Source organism: Chanodichthys erythropterus, chromosome 22 (assembly GCF_024489055.1).
Source record: "Chanodichthys erythropterus isolate Z2021 chromosome 22, ASM2448905v1, whole genome shotgun sequence".
NCBI lineage: Eukaryota > Metazoa > Chordata > Actinopteri > Cypriniformes > Xenocyprididae > Chanodichthys > Chanodichthys erythropterus.
In genome coordinates this window covers 11,594,917-11,618,321 of record NC_090242.1, presented here as the reverse complement: position 1 = coordinate 11,618,321, position 23,405 = coordinate 11,594,917, and the positions used below count along the sequence as shown (strand labels likewise).

The following is a 23,405-nucleotide window of genomic DNA, read 5'->3' as shown; positions in this document are numbered from 1 at the left end:
AGAGCTTGCCGGTGGGAAGATGGCGTGGGCTCTTGGAGATGGCACACTCCCTGCAGCCCTGCACGTACCTCCTGACGTCGTTGGCCATGTTGGGCCACCAGAAGCGTTGTTTGAGCAACGAGAGGGTCTCCTTGACCCCCGGGTGACCAGTGCCAAGTGAAGAGTGAACGCTGTGCAGGAGTGGAGTGCGACGTGTCCGTGTGATGTACTGCAAGCCCGGTGGGCAACCCGGCGGAGTGCGTGTGGAGGCATTGGCGGAGGGAATGGTATCTTCGGACCACTGGATGGGGCTCATGAAGATGGACTCCGGCAGAATAGTATCAGGTTTTTCGGGCTTTTCCTCAGGAGCATAGAGGCGAGATAAGGCGTCAGCCTTCGTATTCTTTGAACCAGGACGGTAGGAGATGGAGAAGTTGAATCTAGAGAAGAACATAGCCCAGCGAGCTTGGCGAGGATTGAGTCTCTTTGCGGCCTTCAGATATTCGAGATTCTTGTGATCAGTGAGGACTTGAAATGGGTGAGTAGCTCCCTCCAACCAATGCCTCCACTCCTCAAGGGCAAGCTTGACGGCCAGGAGTTCGCGGTCACCGATGTCGTAGTTGACCTCCGCCGGGTTGAGCTTGCGGGAGAAGAAGGCGCATGGATGGAGTCTACTTGGTGTCCCCTGCTGCTGTGAAAGGACCGCTCCCACTCCGGTGGTAGATGCGTCCACCTCTACTATGAACGGGAGGTCCGGGTTAGGGTGGACGAGGAGGGGAGCGGTGGTGAAGGCCTTCTTCAGGGTCTCAAAGGCGTCGGTGGCTAATGGAGACCAGGACAGAGACTTGGGCTGGTGACGGAGGAGGTTGGTGAGTGGACTGACGATTGTGCTGTAGTTTTTGATGAACCGGCGATAGAAATTGGAGAAACCTAGGAATCTTTGGAGTTCTTTGATGGTGGTAGGAGTGGGCCAGGACTGTATGGCGGAGACCTTCCCCTCGTCCATCCGGATGCCACTGTGATCAATCACGTACCCCAGGAACTGGACGGAGGGTTGGTGGAATGAGCATTTTTCAGCCTTGAGGAAGAGATGGAACTGCCGTAAGCGCTGGAGGACCTCCGCAACGTGGTGGCGATGTTCGGCCAAGCTCCGGGAGTAGATGAGGATGTCATCTATATAAACCAGAACGGACTTATGGAGAAACTCCCGGAGCACCTCGTGGATGAAATCCTGGAATACGGAGGGGGTGTTGACCAGGCCATACGGCATCACGAGGTACTCGTAGTGTCCAGTGGGCGTGACGAAGGCGGTCTTCCACTCGTCCCCCTCACGTATCCGGATGAGGTTATACGCGCTGCGGAGGTCCAACTTGGTGAACACAGTGGCACCGCGGAGATGTTCCAGGGCCGCTGGGACGAGGGGAAGTGGGTATCGGAACTTGATGGTGATCTTGTTGAGTGCACGGTAATCGATGCATGGCCTCAAGCCTCCGTCCTTCTTTGCCACGAAGAAGAAGCTTGAAGCAGCAGGGGAAGTAGACGGGCGGATGTAACCTTGTTCGAGTGCCTCCTTGATGTATTCCTCCATGGCCTTCTCCTCCGGTATGGACAGGGGGTATATGCGTCCCCTGGGCACTGGTTCACCCGGCAGCAGATCGATGGCGCAGTCCCATGGCCGGTGTGGAGGAAGCTTGGAGGCGCGTTGCGGGCAGAAGACGTCGCTGAAGGGGGCGTAGTCAGGGGGAACATCCACGGAGCGCTTCTCAACAGGGCTCTCGATGGACGTGGCATTCACGAGAAGAGACTTGGAGAGTGGAGGTTTTGGAACAGGAAGCGCTGGGAAGCAGTCTGGGAAGCAGTGATCGCCCCACTTCAGGACTTCGCCCGTGCGCCAGGAGATGTTGGGGTTGTGTTGTTCCAGCCACGGGCGCCCTAGAACCACGTCAGCGGTGGATTCCTCCAGAACCAGCAAATGGATGTGTTCAGTGTGCAGGATACCGATGCTGAGTTGTAGTGGGCCCACGCAGTGACGGATGTGTCTGCGGCTTAGGGGTTTGCCCGTGATGGAGTGGATTTGATAGCTCGTCGGTGAAGGAGAGATCTTAAGGTTGAGTTGTCTACAGAGGGTGCCTGAGATGAAGTTTCCGGCTGACCCTGAATCAAGGAGCGCCACCACTGGAACAGAGATGTTAGCAGCAGTAAGAGTTACAGTTGTGGTGAGTGGTTTCATTTTCTGAATGGAGGGAAATATTGCACTCACCACGGGTCGAGGAGGACGGATTGGGCATGTGGAGAGATTATGCCCCATTGTTCCGCAATAGAGACAGAGATTCAGGGCCAGCCTTCTTTGTCTTTCGTTAGGGGTGAGACGAGAGTGATCAATTTGCATGGGTTCGTGGGCTGGTTCTGGGGAGCTGACGGGTTCGGACCGACGGAGGAGGTTAGTGGTGGATGACTGGCCCTGGTGTTCTTGAATGCACGACTGCATACGGGACCCCACGCGGATGGCGAGTTGGATGAAGCGTTCTAATCCCATGGAGTCCTCGTATGCAGCGAGATGCAGCCGCACGGAGGGTTCCAGCCCCTGACGGAACGTGGTGATGAGGGCTTGCTCGTTCCATCCGCTGGTGGCGGCTAGCGTTCGAAACTGCAAGGCATATTCGTTAACAGATAGGTTTCTTTGCTTTAGATTATAAAGTTTCTCACCAGTCGAGGAATCAGTCAGAGGTTTCCCGAATACTTCCCGGAAGTGGGAGACGAACGCCGAATAGGATTGGACGACTGGGCCTTTCTGGGTCCACAACGAATCTGCCCATTGCAGAGCCTTCCCTTGCAGTTGTGAAATAATGAACGCTATTTTAGCCGTGTCTGTGGTGTAGAGGTGCGGCTGCATCTCCAGGACCAGCTCACATTGGAGAAGAAATCCGCTGCATTCCTCCGCCGATCCAGAGTAGGGCGCCGGTTTGGCCATGGGACTGGCGGTGAATGCAGGTGAAGGAGTGGTGCTGGTGGGTGCGGAGACAGCCGTGTTGTGGGATGACGATGTCGAGGGCTGTGGTGTGAGTGCTCGACGCAGCACGTCCACGAGTTCCTGGAATGGATCGTTTGTACTCATGCCGTAGTTGTTAAGGTTCCGGTCTTCTGTTATGATATAGACACGGAGGCAGAGATAAAAGCAATCCAGGTGAGTTTATTGGAACAATATGTGGAACACAGAGTGGTAATGGCTGTTATCAGGTTCTTGAGAGATGAATATAAAGTAATACTGTCCTTGTGTGGTTTGTGGATCCAGGAGTTGAGCTGAGATGGAGGGAGACGTTGGAGACACTCACACACACAGATGGGTAAGCACACGAAGGGACCAGGAGACGAAGGAGATGAAGGAGATCGCTGGAGCAGGTAAGTATGTTGAAGGGGAGTCCTTAAGGTAAGCATATACATGGCGTAGTGCAAACGAGACCGGACAGTGAGTGTGTGTGAGAGTGGTGGCTTTGTAGTGCTGGTGATTGCAGAGTGAATGAGGTGCAGGTGGCGGTGATTAATAAGCTGGTGATTGAGTGCGTGGGTACTGTGGTGAGGTGGAGCCTGGCGTGTCTGTGACACCCTGATGCCCGCAAATTATATACAGTATAATTCCCCAACAATATAATTGTGAGAGAACGCACAAGCATTGAAATATATTTTTTCCTCCCATCTCATATTTTTTCCATCACCATTTTCCTTTAGTGGCCAGCCACCGTCAGCATTTTCACAAAACTTTCATGGGTAAGTTTCATAAAAAGCAACATTTTGAAGCAATGCTTTTATCACTTTTTTCTGCTTCTTCTTCACCTGTGTTTTGATACGGAGATTCGGTACTCTTTCAGAAGACGCGTAATAGCACCCCCTACCATATAACAGTGAAAACATAGATTGCTGGAAAGTCAGTGATGGATTGACAGAATTTCTCAGCATTGTCTCCACTGTTGTCTCATAAATGATGGAAAATTCCATCAATGGTTGGGGAAAGAATTTGTATTTTGAGTACCAATAGGTGAGCTAAACCTCACAAAATCTCAAAAAACCTCCTTTTGGGGATGTCCTTATTTGTAAAAATTGCCTAAAAGTAAACACAGTTTTTTATTTATTATAAAATGGCAGACATTTTCTGGTGGTGCTAGGGTGTTGGTTAGGATTAGGTTATAGTATTTATAACTAGCTGGGTATAAAAACAATAGAAATCTATGCAATGTCCCCATTTAGATTACAAAGTAAATGAGCGCGTGTCTGTCTGTCTCTCACAGAAACACACACACACAGATAACACACTGTCTGTGAGATGGAAAAATTGACTCAACACAAGATCAGCACTTTAAACACAACCAAACCTCTCCTTCTTATTTCGCAAACATTCACAAACTGTATACACATATATTATATATATATATATAATATATTTTTGGCATCTCACTGTTGTATAGTAACTTAACATTTTCATGGTTTCCACAAAAATATTAGGCAGTACAATGTATTTAACATTGAAGACTGGAGTAATGATGCTGAAAATTCAGCTTTGCTCACAGGATTAAATTACATTTTAAAATATATTCAGAAAAAAGTATTTTTAAATTGTGATCATTTTCACAGCATTACCATTTCTACAGTATTTTTGATCAAATAGCCTAAATGTAGCCTTGGAGAGCAGAAGTGACTTCTTTCATAAAGTGACTTCATCCACAAAATAATACAGAAAGGGTCTAGAATAAGTTCTGACATTTACCAGCAGGGGCAAATTGGGCCATGCTAACCAGGTAAACCTTTACCCAGATGGAATCACATGACTCATTACGGTTAATGAACTGCTAAGGTAACCTATTTAGCTTTATACAGAACAGTACTTAACATTAAATGTATTAAAAATATTACTATATTAATACTATTAACACAAATAGTCACAACTAGTAGAATCAATTTCCCACAATGCAACATTAACCCACAGACCAGAAATGGTTCGAGTTCCTTTACAAAACGTAACAGTGCATATCTAAAGCACATCTGGAGCAAGTGAAACGTCTCATGTTTACAGCGGTTCTGTGGATTTTGCACCAAGACAGGTTTCGAATGTTCTAGGATGCCTAGAATGTGCCATATATCAGAAACACATGTTGCATTAAAATACAAAACCACATCAGACCGCAATGATGGAGAAATTACTCATATGCCCAACCACTTTGGATGAATCCATGATAATCTGACCTTAAATAACCTTAGAAAATGTGTCAATCACACTGATTTAAATCACACTGTGATGTCATTGTTAATCAGAGCACAGCTTTACAGTGGCATTTGATTCCGACACATCTGAGTGGTTTGGAAGCATGTCAGGAAAATGTAAGATCTGTGAAGCAATAACTTCGGAGAAAGAAAGACTTGCATGCATAAGACAACAGTTTAAAGGCTCTTTCTGAAATTCATCCCTCGTGTTCAAAGCTGCAGGGCGACACTGAGTGTCTGTGTGTTTTGAGGGGCAGCAGCACAGATTTTCTGCCCCTTTACAACCCTAGCTAGGACATGGCTAGGTGGTTCCTAAGGTATTCTGATCAGGTAGCATGTTGATATGACATTCCGAGTGCATCACTAAGCTGTTCTGAGAGGTTTCAGGAGGCCGGTGCTGACAGTTTAATGATAGGTCAATCTGAGTGATTGACAGCTCCTCAACCAACAGCAGCAAATCAAGCGGGAGAAGCGCCCTGTGGCTGCACGGATGGTGATGGCCATCTATATTACGACCTCACTTCTTCCGTATACAGATGGTCACTGTCCAACAACTGACCTTTGACCTGGACAGAGCTGTAATGAGCAGGATGGCAGAGTTCTGAGGGCTAAAGGGTAAAACTGCAAGTATGCCGACCAGGTGCTTTGAGCTTCTTACGTGGCTTAAAGGGATAGTTCACCCACAAATGAAAATTGTCCCATAATTTACTCACCCTCAAGCAATCCTAGGTGTATATGACTATCTTCTTTCAGATGAATACAATCAGAGATATATTTAAAAGTACCCTTGGTCCTCTAAGCTTTATAATGTTTGTGAAGGTGGGGGGGGGGGCATATTTTGAAGCCAAAAAAAATGCATCCATCCATCATAAAAGTAATCCATACAGCTCCAGGGGGTTAATAAAGGCCTTTTGAAGCGAAGCAATGGGTTTTTGTAAGAAAAATATCCATATTTTTATATTTGTTTGAACCAAGAGAGGCATCTAAGCTTACGCTACTCCTACATCGAGTCAGAGGATTACTCATAGTGCACAAGTCGATTTACGCTGTATGTGTACAGTCAGAAGCTAGTTATTTTAGTTTATAAAGATTTAAATATGGATATTTTTCTTACAAAAACACATTGCTTTGCTTCATAAGGTCTTTATTAACCCCGTGGAGCCGTATGGATTACTTTTAAGATGGATGGATGGATGGATGATTTTTTGGGGGGATATACATATACACCTAGGCAGACAGTCATATACACCTAGGAATGCTTGAGGGTGAGTAAATCATGGGATAATTTTCATTTTTGGGTGAACTATCCCTTTAAGTACGCAATTAGACCATTATAATTTTTTTTCTTCTCTCTCTCTTTCAGTGGGCTTTTTGAAGTGCACTATAATGCTATGTCTGGTTTGGTGGTTTGGTTAGACTGTGTGGTGTTCTGGTTTCCACTAACTAGAGCAGCAATCAACAACCGACTGATTCAGCAAAATCTATTTCATCTGTCTGCATCATTCACAACACTTTTCATCGTTTTTGATTGTCTATTAAAGTTAAAACAGCTTCTCTTTCAGCAAAGAGTGTGTAAAGACTTTCCATGTTAAATGGCTCACGTTCTCTGACTGAATCGCTGGCTGGTGTTCAGCGTGTGCATTAGACACTGGAAACGATGACTCATGTGCTGCTGTACCACAACCCAATCACACACACAATTCATATACAAATGCATCCAATTCCTTCAGCAACTGCACACTTAGGGTGTTTTCAAACCTAGTTCATTTAACTCTTTCAAACGCTCTCGGAGCGTTTCAGCGTGTACATGTGAACAAACCAAGTGATCTCAGACCCCCCCTAAAGGACCCAAAAGCGAACTGTACTCAGACCACCTCTGGAGTACATTGCGTTTGTGGATCCGTTTGTGGTTTGAATTCTTTGTGATATGTGAAACCATCGCTTTCCGTTTCGTTTTAACAAGTGTACCTTCAGGCTCGCCATTCCCGCTGTTCCGTCTTTTCCATCACTACTGAGAACAAGGTCCATCTGCGATGGCTTGCAGGGGGAATGCTTAATATAATTGCGATATAAAATAAATATTGCATACCTTTGTTACACTTAATATAAAGTACTAATGATCACTAGCAGCATGTAATCTTTGTTAATGTTAATATTTACTAACTTATTATGTTTATATTTCATGTAGCCTAGTAAGTTCCAAAGGTTTTTTGTATGCATAGAAAAAGTTATGATACCTAAAATAATTACCAAAGGTACTTAATAGAACCTTATTGTGACATGTTATTATTGTTCTTTTTCTGGGCTACAAAAGATTTACAGCAGACATGAAGATTATAGTACCAAATGAGGTTGATTAGGTTGAGCCAGTCATGTGATGTGATAAACTTGAGATAAGCCTGAGTTCTTATGAAAGTGTGGTGTGAACAAGAAAGGGTCTGAGATCACTTCAATGCTGAAGAGGACCAAAAAAAGATATGGGTTCTCTTTTGAGTCCACTAGATTGTGAACACCAAAAGGACTGAGGTCACTTTTGGCTGATTCCATTTCTGGTTCACTTTAAGTGAACTGGGTTTGGTTCTTTTAAAATGAACTATATGTGAAAACACCCTTAGAAGAATCCCTTCCCATGAAATCAAGCACACATTTATTACGAAAGAAACACGCATGTTAAAAGCATCAAATTAACTACAGTTTCATCCAGCTCCATGCTAAGATCAAAGCAGAACAAAACTCCAGCACAACCCTGACAAATGAAGTACTGAGATGGTACCATGATACAATGACAGTATCCGATGGAAATACTGTGGTGTTTTAATTTAAATCATGTAACTAATATGTACCATGGTATTTCAAATGCATACTATGCTACATGATGGCATTATAATGGCATTATGTTCAAAAACATGGTATTATCATAGTACACTTCCAAACAAACACAGTATAAATATATGGTATTATCATGGTAAATGTGCAAAGAAATCATGGTATAATCATGGTACAAAAAAAAAACACAGTATTAACATGGTACCATGTACAAGTGTACCAAACATGTACCAAAACAAGGTATTACCAGGGTAATATATGGTATTATCATGGTAAATGTCCAAAGAAATCCGTGTATAATCATGGTTCATGTAAAAAACAAAAAAAAAAAAAAAAACAATATTAACATGGTACTATGTACAAAAAACAAGGTATTACCAGGGTCATGTACAAATATATGACCTTAAATGTCCATAAAGCATAGTATTGCTATGGTAAATGTAAAAAGGCAGTACTATCAAGGTACATGTACATAAATAGTATGGTATTATCATGATAAATGCCAAAAATACATGGTATTATGGTACATATATGAAAACAGTATTACCATTGTACTATGTACAAAACAATATGTTAATACCATGGTAAATGTCCAAAAAGCATGGTATAATCATGGAAAAATAATGCATGGTAAGAATGGATGCATGCAGAATTAGCATAATAGCATGCACAAAAAACAAGGTATGTTCAAGAAACATAGTTTACACAAGGTAATATACAAAAAATTAAATACCAAAAAAATATTGGGTAACTTGTACAAAAACATGGTAATACCATGGTACTGTAATTTTTCATTTTACTCTAATAAAATTGAATTTTATGTTTATATTCTGTTGCAATAATATCTGCACTACAAAATCAAAATCTTAAATCTGAAAATCATAAAACAGCTCATCACAGTTTCTTTAAAATGACTTCAATCACATGTGAGACGACATACTATTGTACATTGAGTATCGCCAGATTATTACAACTCTGGAACAAAAGCCTCTCTGTCCTGCGCTGAAGCATGAGTGGAGTGAAGTGTGTGTGTTGTGTGTGTGTTTAATTCTTTCTGGAGAGAGTTGAACGTTTCTGTGGTTTTTGTGGCCAGTTCATAATGTGCTACTGCAGAGAGACAGACAGAGAGAGAGAGACATTGAGAGAGAGAGAGACTATTTTATATTCTCAGTATGAGGCCAGTGGAAGGAATGTCAGCTTTCCGCACACCGCTCCAGAATCCTAAAGTTCTTCTCACATGTCTGGACCTGCAGGGTTCCCTAAACATCTCATGAATAACCCACTGAACAATATTAATCACTCATTACTGACTCCACATAACGGCAACCCAGGAAAACCTGCAAGTATTCACAGAACACAAAAGCATCCAATAGCATGAGCATATTCCAGGTGTGCAGGGTCAAAAAGGAGCTGCTGATGTCATTGTACTGTATTCTACTGGATCTACATGTTGAACAGCATAAAACTCACTCGCTATAGTATTTTTGCATTTTATGTGCACTAGGTACGACAAATAATTTGTCAATACCATAAAATTGTCAAAATTACAACCAATGATAAAATAAAATAAAATAAAATAAGGTGCATATGATGTCACATCTAAGATGTAAAATAAAATAAAAAATAAATTCAATTCAATTCAATTAAAATAGGGTAAGCATGATGATCACCTCAATGATGTAAAAAAATAAAAAAATAAATTAAAATAAAATATACATGATGATCACCACTAAGAACTAAAAATAAAATAAAATATGTCAAATAAAACAAGATTTATTGGTCCTTCTCATTGGTCCACAAAAAAAATATATGTTATACACACACACACAGGGATGTTTGTAGTTGATTGAGATGCACAGTATAGTAAAGCTTTGTAAAACACACACACACACACACACACACACACGTGAGAGAGTCAAGCACGTAACCTTTAGCATACTGCTCAAATGAAGCATTACAGGACCAACTGCTGCCCTCAAGTGATTCCTCATCCACAGGATAATGAAAACCTTATGAAAGCTCAAAGAGGCTTTGAAAGCTCCTGTGTACTGACCCTTACAAACATTAACCATAGTCATAGTTTCCTTAAAAATACCATAATTACTACAGTTATTGTTTCTACAATTATGGTAAACTGGGATTTGTGACTACTGGCAAATGAAAATATACAGAACAACAAACAGATTCTGCAAACATCTTACCCTGTAAGAAAGAGATCCCTTTATCTTGCAATAACAATAGTACAGTAACTATAGTATTTTAACAGAAACTATGGCTATAATAGTACATTTTAGTCAGCAAACAAAAAAAAATTGTGGCTCATTATTTGGACGAGGGATCCAGGCATCTGATGTTTTGTAGTGATGTGAACATCTGTGGCATTTCTGAGGCATAATGAATCTGTTTGTCACACAAAAAGTCTCTTCTTTCCATGAGATGGAAAGATAGATCAGCAGTCACTCACATAAAACCCAATAAAGAGCAAGAGCAAGCATGTGTTTGGTCATAAACCCTGGGCAATCCCATAATTCCCTTTTTCAGGGTCATGAAAGTGGCATGTGAGACATGTGGGTTCTTAATTGCCACAACAGAGGTCACCACACACACACACACACACACACGCATAAATACACAATCATACTCAAGGACAAGCATCTCAGTAATGGGGCGTCCATAATGACAGAAGTTTACAGAGACAAAACGACAGGAAGTCACTCCTTGTCATAGTTGGCGATTTGCGGTGACGAGTGACAGAGTCTGATGGCCATGCAACAAACCTTATCAGAGTTTAATTTTATGCAAATGCAACTCGATGACAGGACTACCAATACATATAATTTTGAAAAATTATACGTGGAAAATCATGTCAGAAATCATTGCCATTCTAGGCCTGTTTAATTCATATGATTCTGTTATAATAACCTATTTGTCATCATATTTTCACATGATAATATCGCACAGCAAAAAATAAATAAATAAATTATATTTATATATATTTGACTTGCTTTCCATACATTTTGCAACATATCTAAACATAAATTAATAAAGATTAATTTAGTAAAGAAGCTGAACTGTGTGGGACATTAAGATGAATTAAGTGTATTTTTCTTGGCAAATTTAAGTATAAATCTTGAGAAAATTAAAAGAGATTTATGCTTAATAAAAAAATACCAACTGTGTAATTTTTGTTTGTTTTTTTGCAAAGTATATTATATTATATTATATATGGTAATATAGTATATTATAATTTAGTATATACATTTAACATATAATTAATATTTTATAATTAATACAATTAATTAATTAATTTAATTAATTTAATTAATTAATTTTTTTTTAAATTATTAATAATTAGAACATTATTTTTTGCAGCATAAGTCATCTAGTAGGAGGAACCAAAGAAAAGAAACTTCTCGCCCTCTCTTACAAAAAAGCTCTGCAATCTCACACAAGCACACACATGCATAGACACACAAATAAACAGATGTGCATGCATAAACCTGCAAAAAAGGGTCAGGTCAGAGGGTCTGCATGGGCATAACTGCTTAAAGTTAAATTTGAAGCACATTTTGCAACCCTCCATACCAACAAACGCACTCGTTTCCTCACTGAGAGGACCATGTATTTTTCTTCTGTCTTAATGAAACAGTATTTTATTCCTCTGCTATTCCACAGTAAGGGGAGGGGAAAAAACATCTGGAAGACATTTTTTCTTTTTTCCCCCCTCTTTTTTCCTTCTTTTTCTCTGGGATCAGCAGACAGCACAATGACGGCTATAGCTTCCAGATGTGAGAACACAAACTCTCGCTCTCACTCGCTCTTATTTCTCCAATCCCAAATGCCAAGAAATAAAAGAAAACCATCTATGCTGGTCCATCTGTGGTTTTTGCTCCAAAAACACACATATCCCATGATGCTCTGGGGTGCTCTAGTCATGCTGACACCGAGTTAGCAGCTCTAGTGCAGGTATGTAGGGAATGTTATTTTAGAGGAAGTGTGTGCACATGTGTGAGCTTCATGACAGCCCTGGGGAACCTCAGGACATCGTAGGGGTGCTTAGAACTCCAGAGAAGTCAGTCTCACACACACACACACACACACACACACACACACACTCCAATTAATCACAACAAAGCCTCAGCAAAGCCCAAACATGGAGTCCATTTAAAAGCTCTGTGAAAGAGTCCATTCATACAGAACAGAGCAGACAGAAATACAATACTCGAAAACTTCAACTTTCAAACTCTGGGAACCAGAGATCTAAACACACACACGCATGCATGGCAGACAACAATGTGTGTGTGTGTGTGTGTGTGTGTGTGTGTGTGTGTGTGTGTGTGTGTGTGTGTGTGTGTGTGTGTGTGTGTGTGTGTGTGTGTGTGTGTGTGTGTGTGTGTGTGTGTGTGTGTGTGTGTGTGTGTGTGTGTGTGTGTGTGTGTGTGTGTGTGTGTGTGTGAGCAGCAGGGGTGGCAGGCTGTATCAAGACCATGTGTAGTCCGAAAGACTAAAACCCTGTCCACCCCCCACAATACTGATACAACTAGATTCACTTTCTGAAGAAAATGTGCACAGAAGCCCATGCAGAACTCTCCACTGAAGTGCTAAAAAGTTGCTAAGTTGTTCTGAGAGGTTTAAGAATGTTGCTATGGGATTTCTAGGCTGTTCTATGTGGTAGCTAGGGAGTTGCTATGCAGTGAGAATGTTGCTATGAGGTTTCTATGGTGTTCTATGTGGTTGCTAGGGACATGCTATGTAGTTGCTGAGGTGTTCTAAGAGGCTGTATGACGTTGCCATGGAGTTGCATGGAGGTTTTAGAATGTTGCTATGGGGTTTCTGTTGTGTTCTATTTGGTTGTTAGGGAGTTGCTATGCAGTGAGAATGTTGCTATGGGGTTTCTAGGGTGTTATATGTGGTTGCTATGGAGTCACTATGCAGTTGCAAAGATGCCAGAGAGGTTTTAGAATGTTGCTATGGGGTTTCTATGGTGTGCTATGTGGTTGTTAGGGAGTTGCTATGCAGTTGCTGAGATGTTCTAGAGGTTCCAGAACATTGCTATGTGGTTTCTAAAGTGTTCTATGTGGTTGTTAGAGAGTTAAAATGCAGTTGCTGAAGTGTTCTGAAAGGTTTAGAATGTTGCTATGGGATTTCTAAGGTGTTCTATGTGGTTGTTAGGGAGTTGCTATGCAGTTGCTGAGGTGTTCTGAGAGGTTGTATGACGTTGCTATGGGTTTCTATGGTGTTCTATGTGGTTGCTTGCTAGAGAGTTAATATTCAGTTACTGACGTGTTCTGAGATGTTTAGAATGTTCCTCTGAGGTTTCTAGGGTCTTTTATGTGGTTGCTATGGAGTCACTATGCAGTTGCAAAGATGCTCTGAGAGGTTTTAGAATGTTGCTATAGGGATTCTATGGTGTTCTATGTGGTTGTTAGTGCGTTTCTATACAGTGAGAATGTTGCTATGGGGTTTCTAGGGTGTTCTGTGTGGTTGCTATGGGGTCACTCTGCAGTTGCAAAGGTGTTCAGAGAAGTTTCAGAACGTTGCTATGGGGTTTCTAGGATCGTGTATGTGGTTGCTAGAGAGTTGCTTTACAGTTGCTGAGGTGTTCTGAGAGGTTTTAGAATGTTGCTATGAGATTTCTAGGGTGTTCTATGTGGTTGCTAGGGAGTTGCTATGCACTTGTTAAGGTGTTCTGAGCTGATTTAGCATGTTGCCATGTGGTTTTCTAGGGTGTGCTGGGTGGTTTCTAGGTTGTTGCCAAGTTAAAAGAGCCCACTCACAAGTCTCTATGATATTCTGGTCTATAGATGACAAACAAATCATAAGATACTTCTTTCAAAAACATGAAAAATTCATTTCCACCCCAATTGTTTGAACGGTAGTGTATGAGCAATAATAATAGTTATGCTTCATTTAACAAGCACATTAACAAGTCACCAACTTTGACACATTTTAAGTATTGCCAAAGTTTTTAAGTCAGTTTTCACGTCATAACAGTTTGAAATGTATCCCAACTTTCTCTCTCCACTCAAAGTAATGTGTTTTCCAGATGTTATGTCTCGGGGTGGGATACTGTAAACCTCTGGGGTGGTCATAATCTGAAGATCACCACCCACAGTATGCCACCTTTAACCCCTGACCCAGTGACCTCATCTCCTGTAGGTCTGCTGTCATTAACTACTATAACTCACTCCCCTCAATCACTTGCTTTTTCACTTTCACCTTTCTTACTCTGGTATTTTCTTTCTGAAACACGCACAGACCTGAACACCTCTCAACCTCTCTTCTCACTAGAAGATTTGTTTTAGCAATTCATACCATTTGATTCAATGAACTGGTTCAGAAAAAAATTCACTGATTCTCACTGAAATAAACATTTAGTTAAATACTGCTGTTAATCATTATTGTTACTAAGTTGTTTCAAATATTGCATTGTTTACAAAGAAAACCTTTGTGAAATCAATTCAACTGAATCAATTGAAAAAAATTATATGTTCTATTTATATTTAAATAAAATCTTTCCTGTAAATTACTTTTATTTAAAAATCTCATCTTCAGTATGTCTGATAAAACACTAGTTCAAAATAATGATCCATGAGAAACTATCTGCAGTAATGAAGCAACTCCACTGAACTTTATGTGTGTTTGAACTCAACAGACATGTGGGTCAGGGTTTGGTCCTGATGTCTGAAAGAGGCAATATCTGTTTTTTATAGTGTGTGAACTGAGACCTTGAAGGTTTCACCAACTATCACCCTCCCAAATGCGGCTTTAGATTGAAGGGAGACTTGAAACACTTTCAATCATAAAACAATGCAACTCTAAAACACACGCTATAAAGCCCAAACCACACAAACCAAGAGGGAAAAAAAACTTTACTTCTGCGCTTGGCCTCAAAAACAGCACTGTCTAATACAGTACAAAACACAACATTTCTGTCCTGTGATCCCAAGCTGGACCTCCTACACACTGAAGGCAAGTACAGGGCCGAGGGCTGGTCTGGTCTTACGTAATACACACAATATCATCTACTGAACTAGCATCTATTCGCATACTTCTACTATTAATTTGTAGACTTCTACTAACTTTGAAAAGTACACACTGTGCTCGCAACAGGAAAAGTTCATGCTTTTAAGTATGTAGCAAGCCAGCATTGCAGACAAACATACTAAAATTATGGATCGATACAAATCAAATATTAGCCCAAAAAGCATACAAGTGCTTTAAACTGGATGTAGTATGTATTAAAACAGAAGCATACTTCAAAAACCCATTGTAAATAGTATACCATACATTCGCCCTGAACATATTTTAGTTTAAGATGCACTAATCTTGACAATAGCATTTGAACAGATGCATACTTCAAAACTCCATTTTCAATACTATTCCATCCAATCACTTTTGATATACTAATTACAGCATGTGCTAATCCTAATCTTGAACACTATTCAAGATTGAAAGTATGAAAAAAACACACACTAATCTATATCTTGCATATTACGTATGATGTTTAGTATGCACAAAGATGCACACTTCAAAAATCCACTGTAAATACTACACCATTCATTCTCCTAATATTGCAGGCCATATAAGATAGATAGTATGTCAACAGATGCACACTATGATATCCAGTCACTGCTGACATACTGACTATTTCCTGCATACTATGATTTAGGATGTTTACTCTTAATCTTGCATATTTATTTAGAAAATCCATCTTAAACAGTATGCCATTCATCCAGGCACCTTTAACATTACATTTTCAACATACCATGATTTGGGATATACTCATTCTAATTGTGCATATTGTACAGGATAGCTAGTATGCAAAAAGGAATTCTGGGAGTTTGATCAGGAGGGAAACCCTTCATCCTTTTCCTCTTGGAACTGGACTGGTAGCTTTTAATAGCCAGAGGAAGACACCGCTTGTTCTGTTAATGGGCCCAACAGAGCCAAAGGCAACACGAATTTGATTTCTCCACAACGTTAATATTCCTCTATGATTCTTACTAAATCAATCGCTAAATGAAGAGTCGGAACAGCTGAAATGGACATCTTGTTTTCATTATGCTAGAAACATTTTTGAAAGGCTCCAAGGGTGTGAAATTTTGGCTCCAAACGTTACTAAATTTCTCCTCTGAAGGCTTTAAGGGTCTCCAGAACACAACAAGAAGAGTAACCAAAACCAGAAACAACACACGTGGGCAATAAACAATCGTTACGACATGCCATTTGTTAAAAGGCATTTGTTTACTCTCAAAAGTGAAGCACACCCAACAGGCAGAATGAGTGATGCAGGTCTGCCGAGAGTGTTCGTAAAAATCTCATAAAACAGCACTTGTGTGAGTAATAAAGCAGAATAGCCCTGCACAGGAAGTGCGGCAGCATCACCGTTGGCCATTTTTGCCTTTACAAGCTTCTGTCTACTTTGACGTAAGAGCTCCCTTGTATCCCACAATGCACTGCTAGTCTCACCATAAACTTTGCTACGACAGCACATCATTCTCTACCAGCAGATCATATTTGATTAGCCCCACCCACTGCATGACATCACCCGTCAGACCACGTGTCGTGGAAGCAGTGAGTGTTGCCAACTGACTCAGCTTCACAGCTCGATGAAGTGCATCCTTGAAAACTTGGGAGTCTGGCTCCAGATCAAATCCACCATCTTTTCTGCATTACCCAGCTACACGTGTACGCTTAAAAAAAAAAAAAAAAAGGCTATACACTATATAGGGATCGTGGCTGTATTTAGAACAGAGCCCAAAGCATTCTAGATCGCGAATGAAACCAAATAACTCATAAATTTCAATCCAATTTGACTCTAATGAGCATCATTCTAGCAGATGCTCTGTGACAGATGTCAAGTCAATTAATCACTCTAATGAATTCCTCCTTGACTCATGCAAACTAAAGTGATTAAGCTGATAAGTCCTAAACACTTAGGATACACTCTTAAAGGGATAGTTCACCCAAAAATGAAAATTCTGTCATCATTTACTCACCCTTAAGTTGTTCCAAACCTGCATACATTTCTTTGTTCTGCTGAACACAAAAGAAGATATTTGGAAAAATGTTTGTAACCAAGCAGATCTCGACCCCCATTGACTACCATAGTATTTTTTGCTACTATGGTAGTCAATGGGGGGGTGAGATCTTCCAAATAAAGAAATGTTTGGAACAACTTGAGGGTGACTAAATGATGACAGAATTTTCATTTTTGGATGAACTATCCCTTTAAAAATGGAAATAATTGTTTTTTTGTGGATGTTAAAAATCAGTTTATGAAACTCTTTGAGGTTCTGATTGGAATCTTGATTTTAAGAGTGTATATTTCATTGTTTTAAGTACACATGTTCTTGACCAAAGTTCATGTTCTTTGACCAAAATGTTCTTGTTATAATTAAAACAGCTCAATAATTCCAACAGTGTATTGAGCAGCCAAGTGGCCATGACCAGACATGAATCTAATCACACATGCAGAGCAGAATTTCCAACCCCCCTTCCCTCAATCCCTCCCCCTCCTTCTCCCCCTCCCTCCAGCCTGGACAGAGAGAGAGAGAGAGAGAGAGAGAGAGAGAGAGGGGTACTCCCTGGGACAGGCTGGAGAAACCTGAAGGATGAGAATGAGAGATCATATCCTGTCTGCTTTGGCTCCGTCGTTACTGTACAAACCACAGACTTAAGTTCACAACTAATAAAGTCCACACTATCAAACCCGAGTGTGATATACAGATAATGACAGAACACTAAAACCAGATGTCAAACAACTGCAAAAGGGGATATTGATTAAACGGCAAATAAACTCTTGACTTTTAACAAATGCCATTTCAAAATGCATGCGACTTGATGAATGCATAAACGTTGCTTATAAATATCTCTAAAATAACTGCCGGGTAATTCCTTCTATAAGTGGTTTACGAGATAATTGCGAGCTTCACCTCGAGCATCTCTGATCTACTAGAGAAGACACGCAGCGACTCCACCCTGACCAACTGATGTTCTTCATTACAGACCTCTTCACTGAGACTAACGTGCATTTATTTACATTTATCTATTATTTTTTATCCATCTTTTTAACCAAACAAAAGGCGAGCCAGAGTGATGGTTCGTTTTTATGAGCCTATGGAAAAACTTAAACTCTCTGTCGCTCTCTCTCTCTCTCTCTCTCTCTCTCTCTCCTGGTGTGTTTCTCATCCTGCATATTTTTCCAATTACGTTCTGCAGTCAGCGCGCCTGCTGGAGGAAAACTACTTTCTGCCAGATCCCCTAAAAAGCATCTGAAACATCTTCCAAAAAGTCTACAAATCCCAGTCTAGGCTGTATTGTTTATGTTCACACATCAGCGTTGAAAGCGTTTCATATAGTCTGAACTCAAACGGGGTCCTGATGTCGTACACCCCTAAAGATAAACCTTCTTCAATGCTTCTTTGAAGTCCTTGAAATTTTAAAACACTGTATAGGGTTTAGGTTCTTCAGGTCAGCGTATTGGTTCTGGTAAAGCATCAATGGTTTTCAAAAGCAGAACTTGAGAAGGTTCTCCTGTAACATTGATTCCTACTTGAATGTTTATTGTTAAGAGTGTAGGAGAACATTTGCAAGTTCCACCAATGACTTTCTATTCTCTAGTTCTTTAACACTATGCCATCTATGCTGCTTTGAAGATGCCAGAAACCAATATTCTGAAGTGAAGAATCTATAATGCGACATGCAAAAAGAGCCGAAAAGAACCACTGCTTTTTCACACATGGAATCCAGATTTCTACTATGAGGTCTTTATTTGCTAATTTGCATAAGAAGAGTTGAGTGTTGCACCAATGGGGAGCAGCTTAAACGAGTTTGATGGCACAATAGATGGTGCATCACGATTTCCTCGTGCAGCTGTTTCCTTGCACGGGAAAACTTCTGATTCCGTTATTCGTTGCTGCTCGAATGCTTCCCTGACGGGAAAAAGTGCAAAACAAAAGTCACGGCCACTGAACTTCGGACGCGAAAATCCCAGTCTAGGGCCCCCCATTCCCTCCTCCGGTCATTCCAGTCCCGGAGCGGCGGACTGACCGTGGAATGCGCTCGCGCAAAGAACCGCAGCCCCGGGTGAGCGCGGCCCGCGGCACAAAGTAACAGTTTGGGAACAGCTGATTCGCCGCTTACCTGCGCTGACTCGTGAGGTGACAAACATCAGGAATACTAGGAGTACCGACAGCCGCACCTCCTTAAACCTCCGCTTTACTTTCCATCTGATAGGTGTATCCATGACCACCTGCGCCCGTCCTGACGCGTAGAGTTTGATTATATTATTATGACAACTGCTTGATATCAGGACAGAACCAGTAACCCAACAGTCCCGGAGAGAGAAAGCGCGAGAGCTCTAAGCCTCTCATGCAGCCATACGTTAATAAAGTCCTGCAGGAAAATTCAGTGGATGGATAGATGGATGGATGGGGCACCTCTCTCCCTTCTTTTCCCTTCTGTTCTTTCCTTCCCTTCAGTGAGCTGCTGTGATGCCCCCGTCACTGAAACTTCGCGGAGCCAAAGTGGGAAAAAACTTCATTCACACAGACTGTCAGTCACGAGGCGAGCAGCCAATCGGAGAGCAGTACCAAAAATGCTCGGTTTCTGATTGGTTAGTACTTTGGGTAGGCGGGAAGTTTACAGTGTGGACTTCATTTACTCTCTCTCTCTTTTTTGTCTGCGAGTTTTTAGTCCATTGCAGACTGTCTTTTTAGTATTTTTTTGACTCATCCAATTTGATGGGTGTAGCAGCAGAAAACTTTTTTAGGTCAATCATCCAGTTAAAGGACATTTGATGGCCTTGTTAAGGTAATATCATAAATAATGTAGAAAGAAAGATGTCTAGTATGACTGTACATTATCCTGCTTACAACATGCCTGCTTACTAAATAAATAAACAAATGTACATTAAATACTAGATACCAATCAGAATCAACTAATCCTTATAATGGACCAATGTAAAGCACCTTTAATCACCATTGTGTATAAAATACATAAATAAACTTGCTTTGTCTTACCTTCTGCATGTGAACTATTCTAGCATAGGAACAGTGTTGTGCATGGAAGCCAAGGGTTATTCCAAGTTGTTCCTAAAATTAAAGTTTGCATACTATTTTAAGGCTGAAACGATTCAGGACCTCCTGACGTATGCAACAGCTGGTGCACACAAGGCCACAAGGGTGATGACCTTTTGACATGGGTCCGAATGTATGGAGGGGAAGGGAATCCTGTTCAGGTTACATTTAAAACAAAATGAAGCCAGTTAATTCCCTTGCAAATCAATCAATCAATCAATCAATCATCACATTTTTTTGAATGCAGTATCACAATAAACTCAATTGCATGTGGAAGATCTCCTTTGGCTTGTGTTTATCAAAAAATACTAACAAGGTTATATGGGTATTAAAGGGTTAGTTCACCCAAAAATGAAAATAATGTAATTTATTACTCATCCTCATGTCGTTCCACACCTGTAAAACCTTCGTTCATCTTCAGAACACAAATTACGATATTGTTGATGAAATCCGATGGCTCAGTAAGGCCTCTATTGAGAGCAAAGCCATTGAAAATCTCAAGGTCCATAAAGGTACTAAAAACATATTTGAAACAGTTCATGTGAGTTCAGTGATTCAATCTTAACATTATAAAGCAATAAGAATAATTTTTGTGTGCCAAAAAATACACAAAATAACCTTTTAACAATATCTAGTGATGGGCCGATTTCAAAACACTGCTTCATGAAGCTTCTGAGCTTTATGAATCTTTTGTTTCTGAAACTGCTGAAATCATGTGACTTTGGTGCTCCGATTCACTGATTCGATTCGTAAAGCTCTGAAGCAGTGTTTTGAAATCGGCCCATATAGATATTGATGAAAACTTGTTATTTTGTCACACAAAAAGTATTCTTGTCACTTTATAATATTAAGATAGAACCACTGATCTCATATGAACTGTTTTAAATATGTTTTTAGTACCTTTATGTATCTTGAGAGTTTCAATGGCTTTGCTCTCAATAGAGGCCTCACTGATCCTTCGGATTTCATCAACAATATTTAATAAATAATTTGTGTTCTGAAGATGAACGAAGGTCTTACAGGTGTAGAATGACATGAGGGTGAGTAATAAATTACATTATTTTAATTTTTAGGTGAACTAACCCTTTAAGTCAACAAAGTCAATAGGAAAATGCCATTTGCAATCCGTTTCAATTCCGTAACATGACTTATTGGAGATCAATAGATATACAATGTTTACATTTATGCATTTAGCGGATGCTTTTATCCAAAGAGACTTAGAAAAGAGGAACAAAAGCAATTTGTCAAACGGCCAACAATGTTCATAATATACAATTCCAGGTTTATTATCCAACTCGGACGCAAGCTTGAGAAGAGAGCAGAGAAGAAAAAGAAGTTTGAGTATTTGGGAAGCAATTTTGAAGAATGGGAATTATATTGGAAGTATAAGGGAAATCATTTTGTCCTTTGGGAACTGAGTGCATCATGGGTGTTACATACCAGAATGAAGCAAAGTGGTTAGAAGGGAAAGAATGAAAAAAATGTAAGAGGGATTCATGATGTCATTGAAAAGGAAAGTCATTTTAGAGGCGGAGCAACTGATGAATGCTTACCAAGACCAGAGCCTCTCTCGATGGCACTGATGCACTAATGAATCATGGAATGTCTTTAAGAAAATAAATAGGGTCAGTTTTGATTTCATGCTTACTTTATTGAGCAATTAATGGAGGGGTGTGTTTGTTTGGGTTGATTTCAAATATCAACAGCGTTCAACAATGATTTTCAGAAATCACTTACTTACTTAATACTTACTTCACCTTTAAGTGCATGTGCCAGAGGTGATATGACATCATACTGTAGTTCAGCTCAGGTTTACAGTACAGAATGACGTCTTCAAGGAATATCAGGCTCGGAGAGCTCCAGGTTACACAGGTTGTACGGACTGATGTCTCACTCCACCTCAGGTTACAGGAACTCTCCTCAGAGGGAATGTGAAGAATGCAGCTTCTTTTGTGCAGGGTGTCCCTGAGCCAGCGGGGGGCACACACTCCTGCACAGGCCTGTGAAACACACACATGTACAAAAGGTCAAAATTTAAGACTTGCCAAGTGCCAGATGGGACTACAAATTGGCTTTAGGTAAATAAAGCATTCAGTTTGCTGTTATCTTTTTTAGAAGAACTAGATTTTAAAATTTCTGGAAGAAAGTGTGAATGATGCTCACCCATGCACAAGTCACCGCTTTGATGCAGGACACTTCTATATGATTGCTAATGTAATATGCAGTATTTTATTATGGGCCAAGCACCGAAGGTGTGTAGGCACCTATTGTATCCATTAGTCGTCGTCGTCTTCTTCTTCTTCTTCCACTTCCTCTTCTTCTGCTGAGGAGACCATGGCTGCCCATAGAACCATATGGAAGTTGTGAAATTTGGCACAATGATAGAGGACAGTCTGAATATTGACCACAGCAATTTTGGAGTCTCTAACTCAATCCCTCTAGCGCCACCAACTGCCCAATGTTTATGTTTATAACTTTTAAACCTTAAGCGTTAGAAAAAAAATTGGCTCAATTCCTTGATTCCTTACCTCAAGACGATTCGATTGCACCCTATGAATTTTTTAGCCATTTTTCTGAAAAACCTATTTTCTCAAACTCCTCCTAGACTGATGGTCTGATTCAGTGTTCGCTTTAGTTGGGCTCTTGACCCTTGACTTTCTATGTTAGATTTTTCTCTGCAACAATGCACATGTTGTTGTAAAGCAGTGAGGTCAGTGCTTTACAGTGAGCAGATATGAGCTGCTTTTATATGATGGTATAGCAGAAAATTCAAGCTAAACTGCTCCATCAGTCTTTTGATTCAGCAATATACAAGTGTTTGTTGTGAAACACTATTGTGATTGCTCAAACGCAAATTATTTTAAAGATATAAAAGGGTCAAGAGCCCAACTAAAACAAACCCTGACCACTATGATGGTGGCATCATTTTTCGACCAATAAAACATCAACATCTTAACCTCAATCTGATTAGTAATAAGTGAATCAGATCTTTCAATAAGATCTTGAGAGATTTAACTTCTTTTATCTTCAGTTGATTTCATCTAAGGCTGTGACTGGAGTCAGTTGTAGTTCTTGTGTTTCTCTTTTCTTCAGTGATTTTGCTTGTTAACAGCAGGTGTTCATCATTAATGTACAATCATAGAGAGGGACCATATGCACTCTGAACAGAGTTGATTTAACTCTGGGGATTTTACTGTATAACTTCTGAATGGTTTAACCACACACACACACATACACAAAATAAATAAATAAATAAATAAAAAA

The 23,405-nt window shown here is 40.5% G+C and overlaps 1 protein-coding gene across 4 annotated transcripts in view; it reads right to left on the bottom strand.

Annotated features, from left to right (window-relative positions):
• Positions 1–19,524, bottom strand: part of col5a1 (procollagen, type V, alpha 1) — a 110,907-nt gene extending 91,383 nt beyond the window's left edge. For all 4 annotated transcript variants that reach the window (XM_067374953.1, XM_067374954.1, XM_067374955.1 and 1 more), the window contains exon 1: positions 19,207–19,524. In XM_067374953.1, the coding sequence (XP_067231054.1) occupies positions 19,207–19,309 (103 nt within the window). In that variant the 5' untranslated portion in view covers positions 19,310–19,524. The remainder of the gene's footprint in view (positions 1–19,206) is intronic.
• Between the last annotated feature and the right edge of the window lie 3,881 nt (positions 19,525–23,405).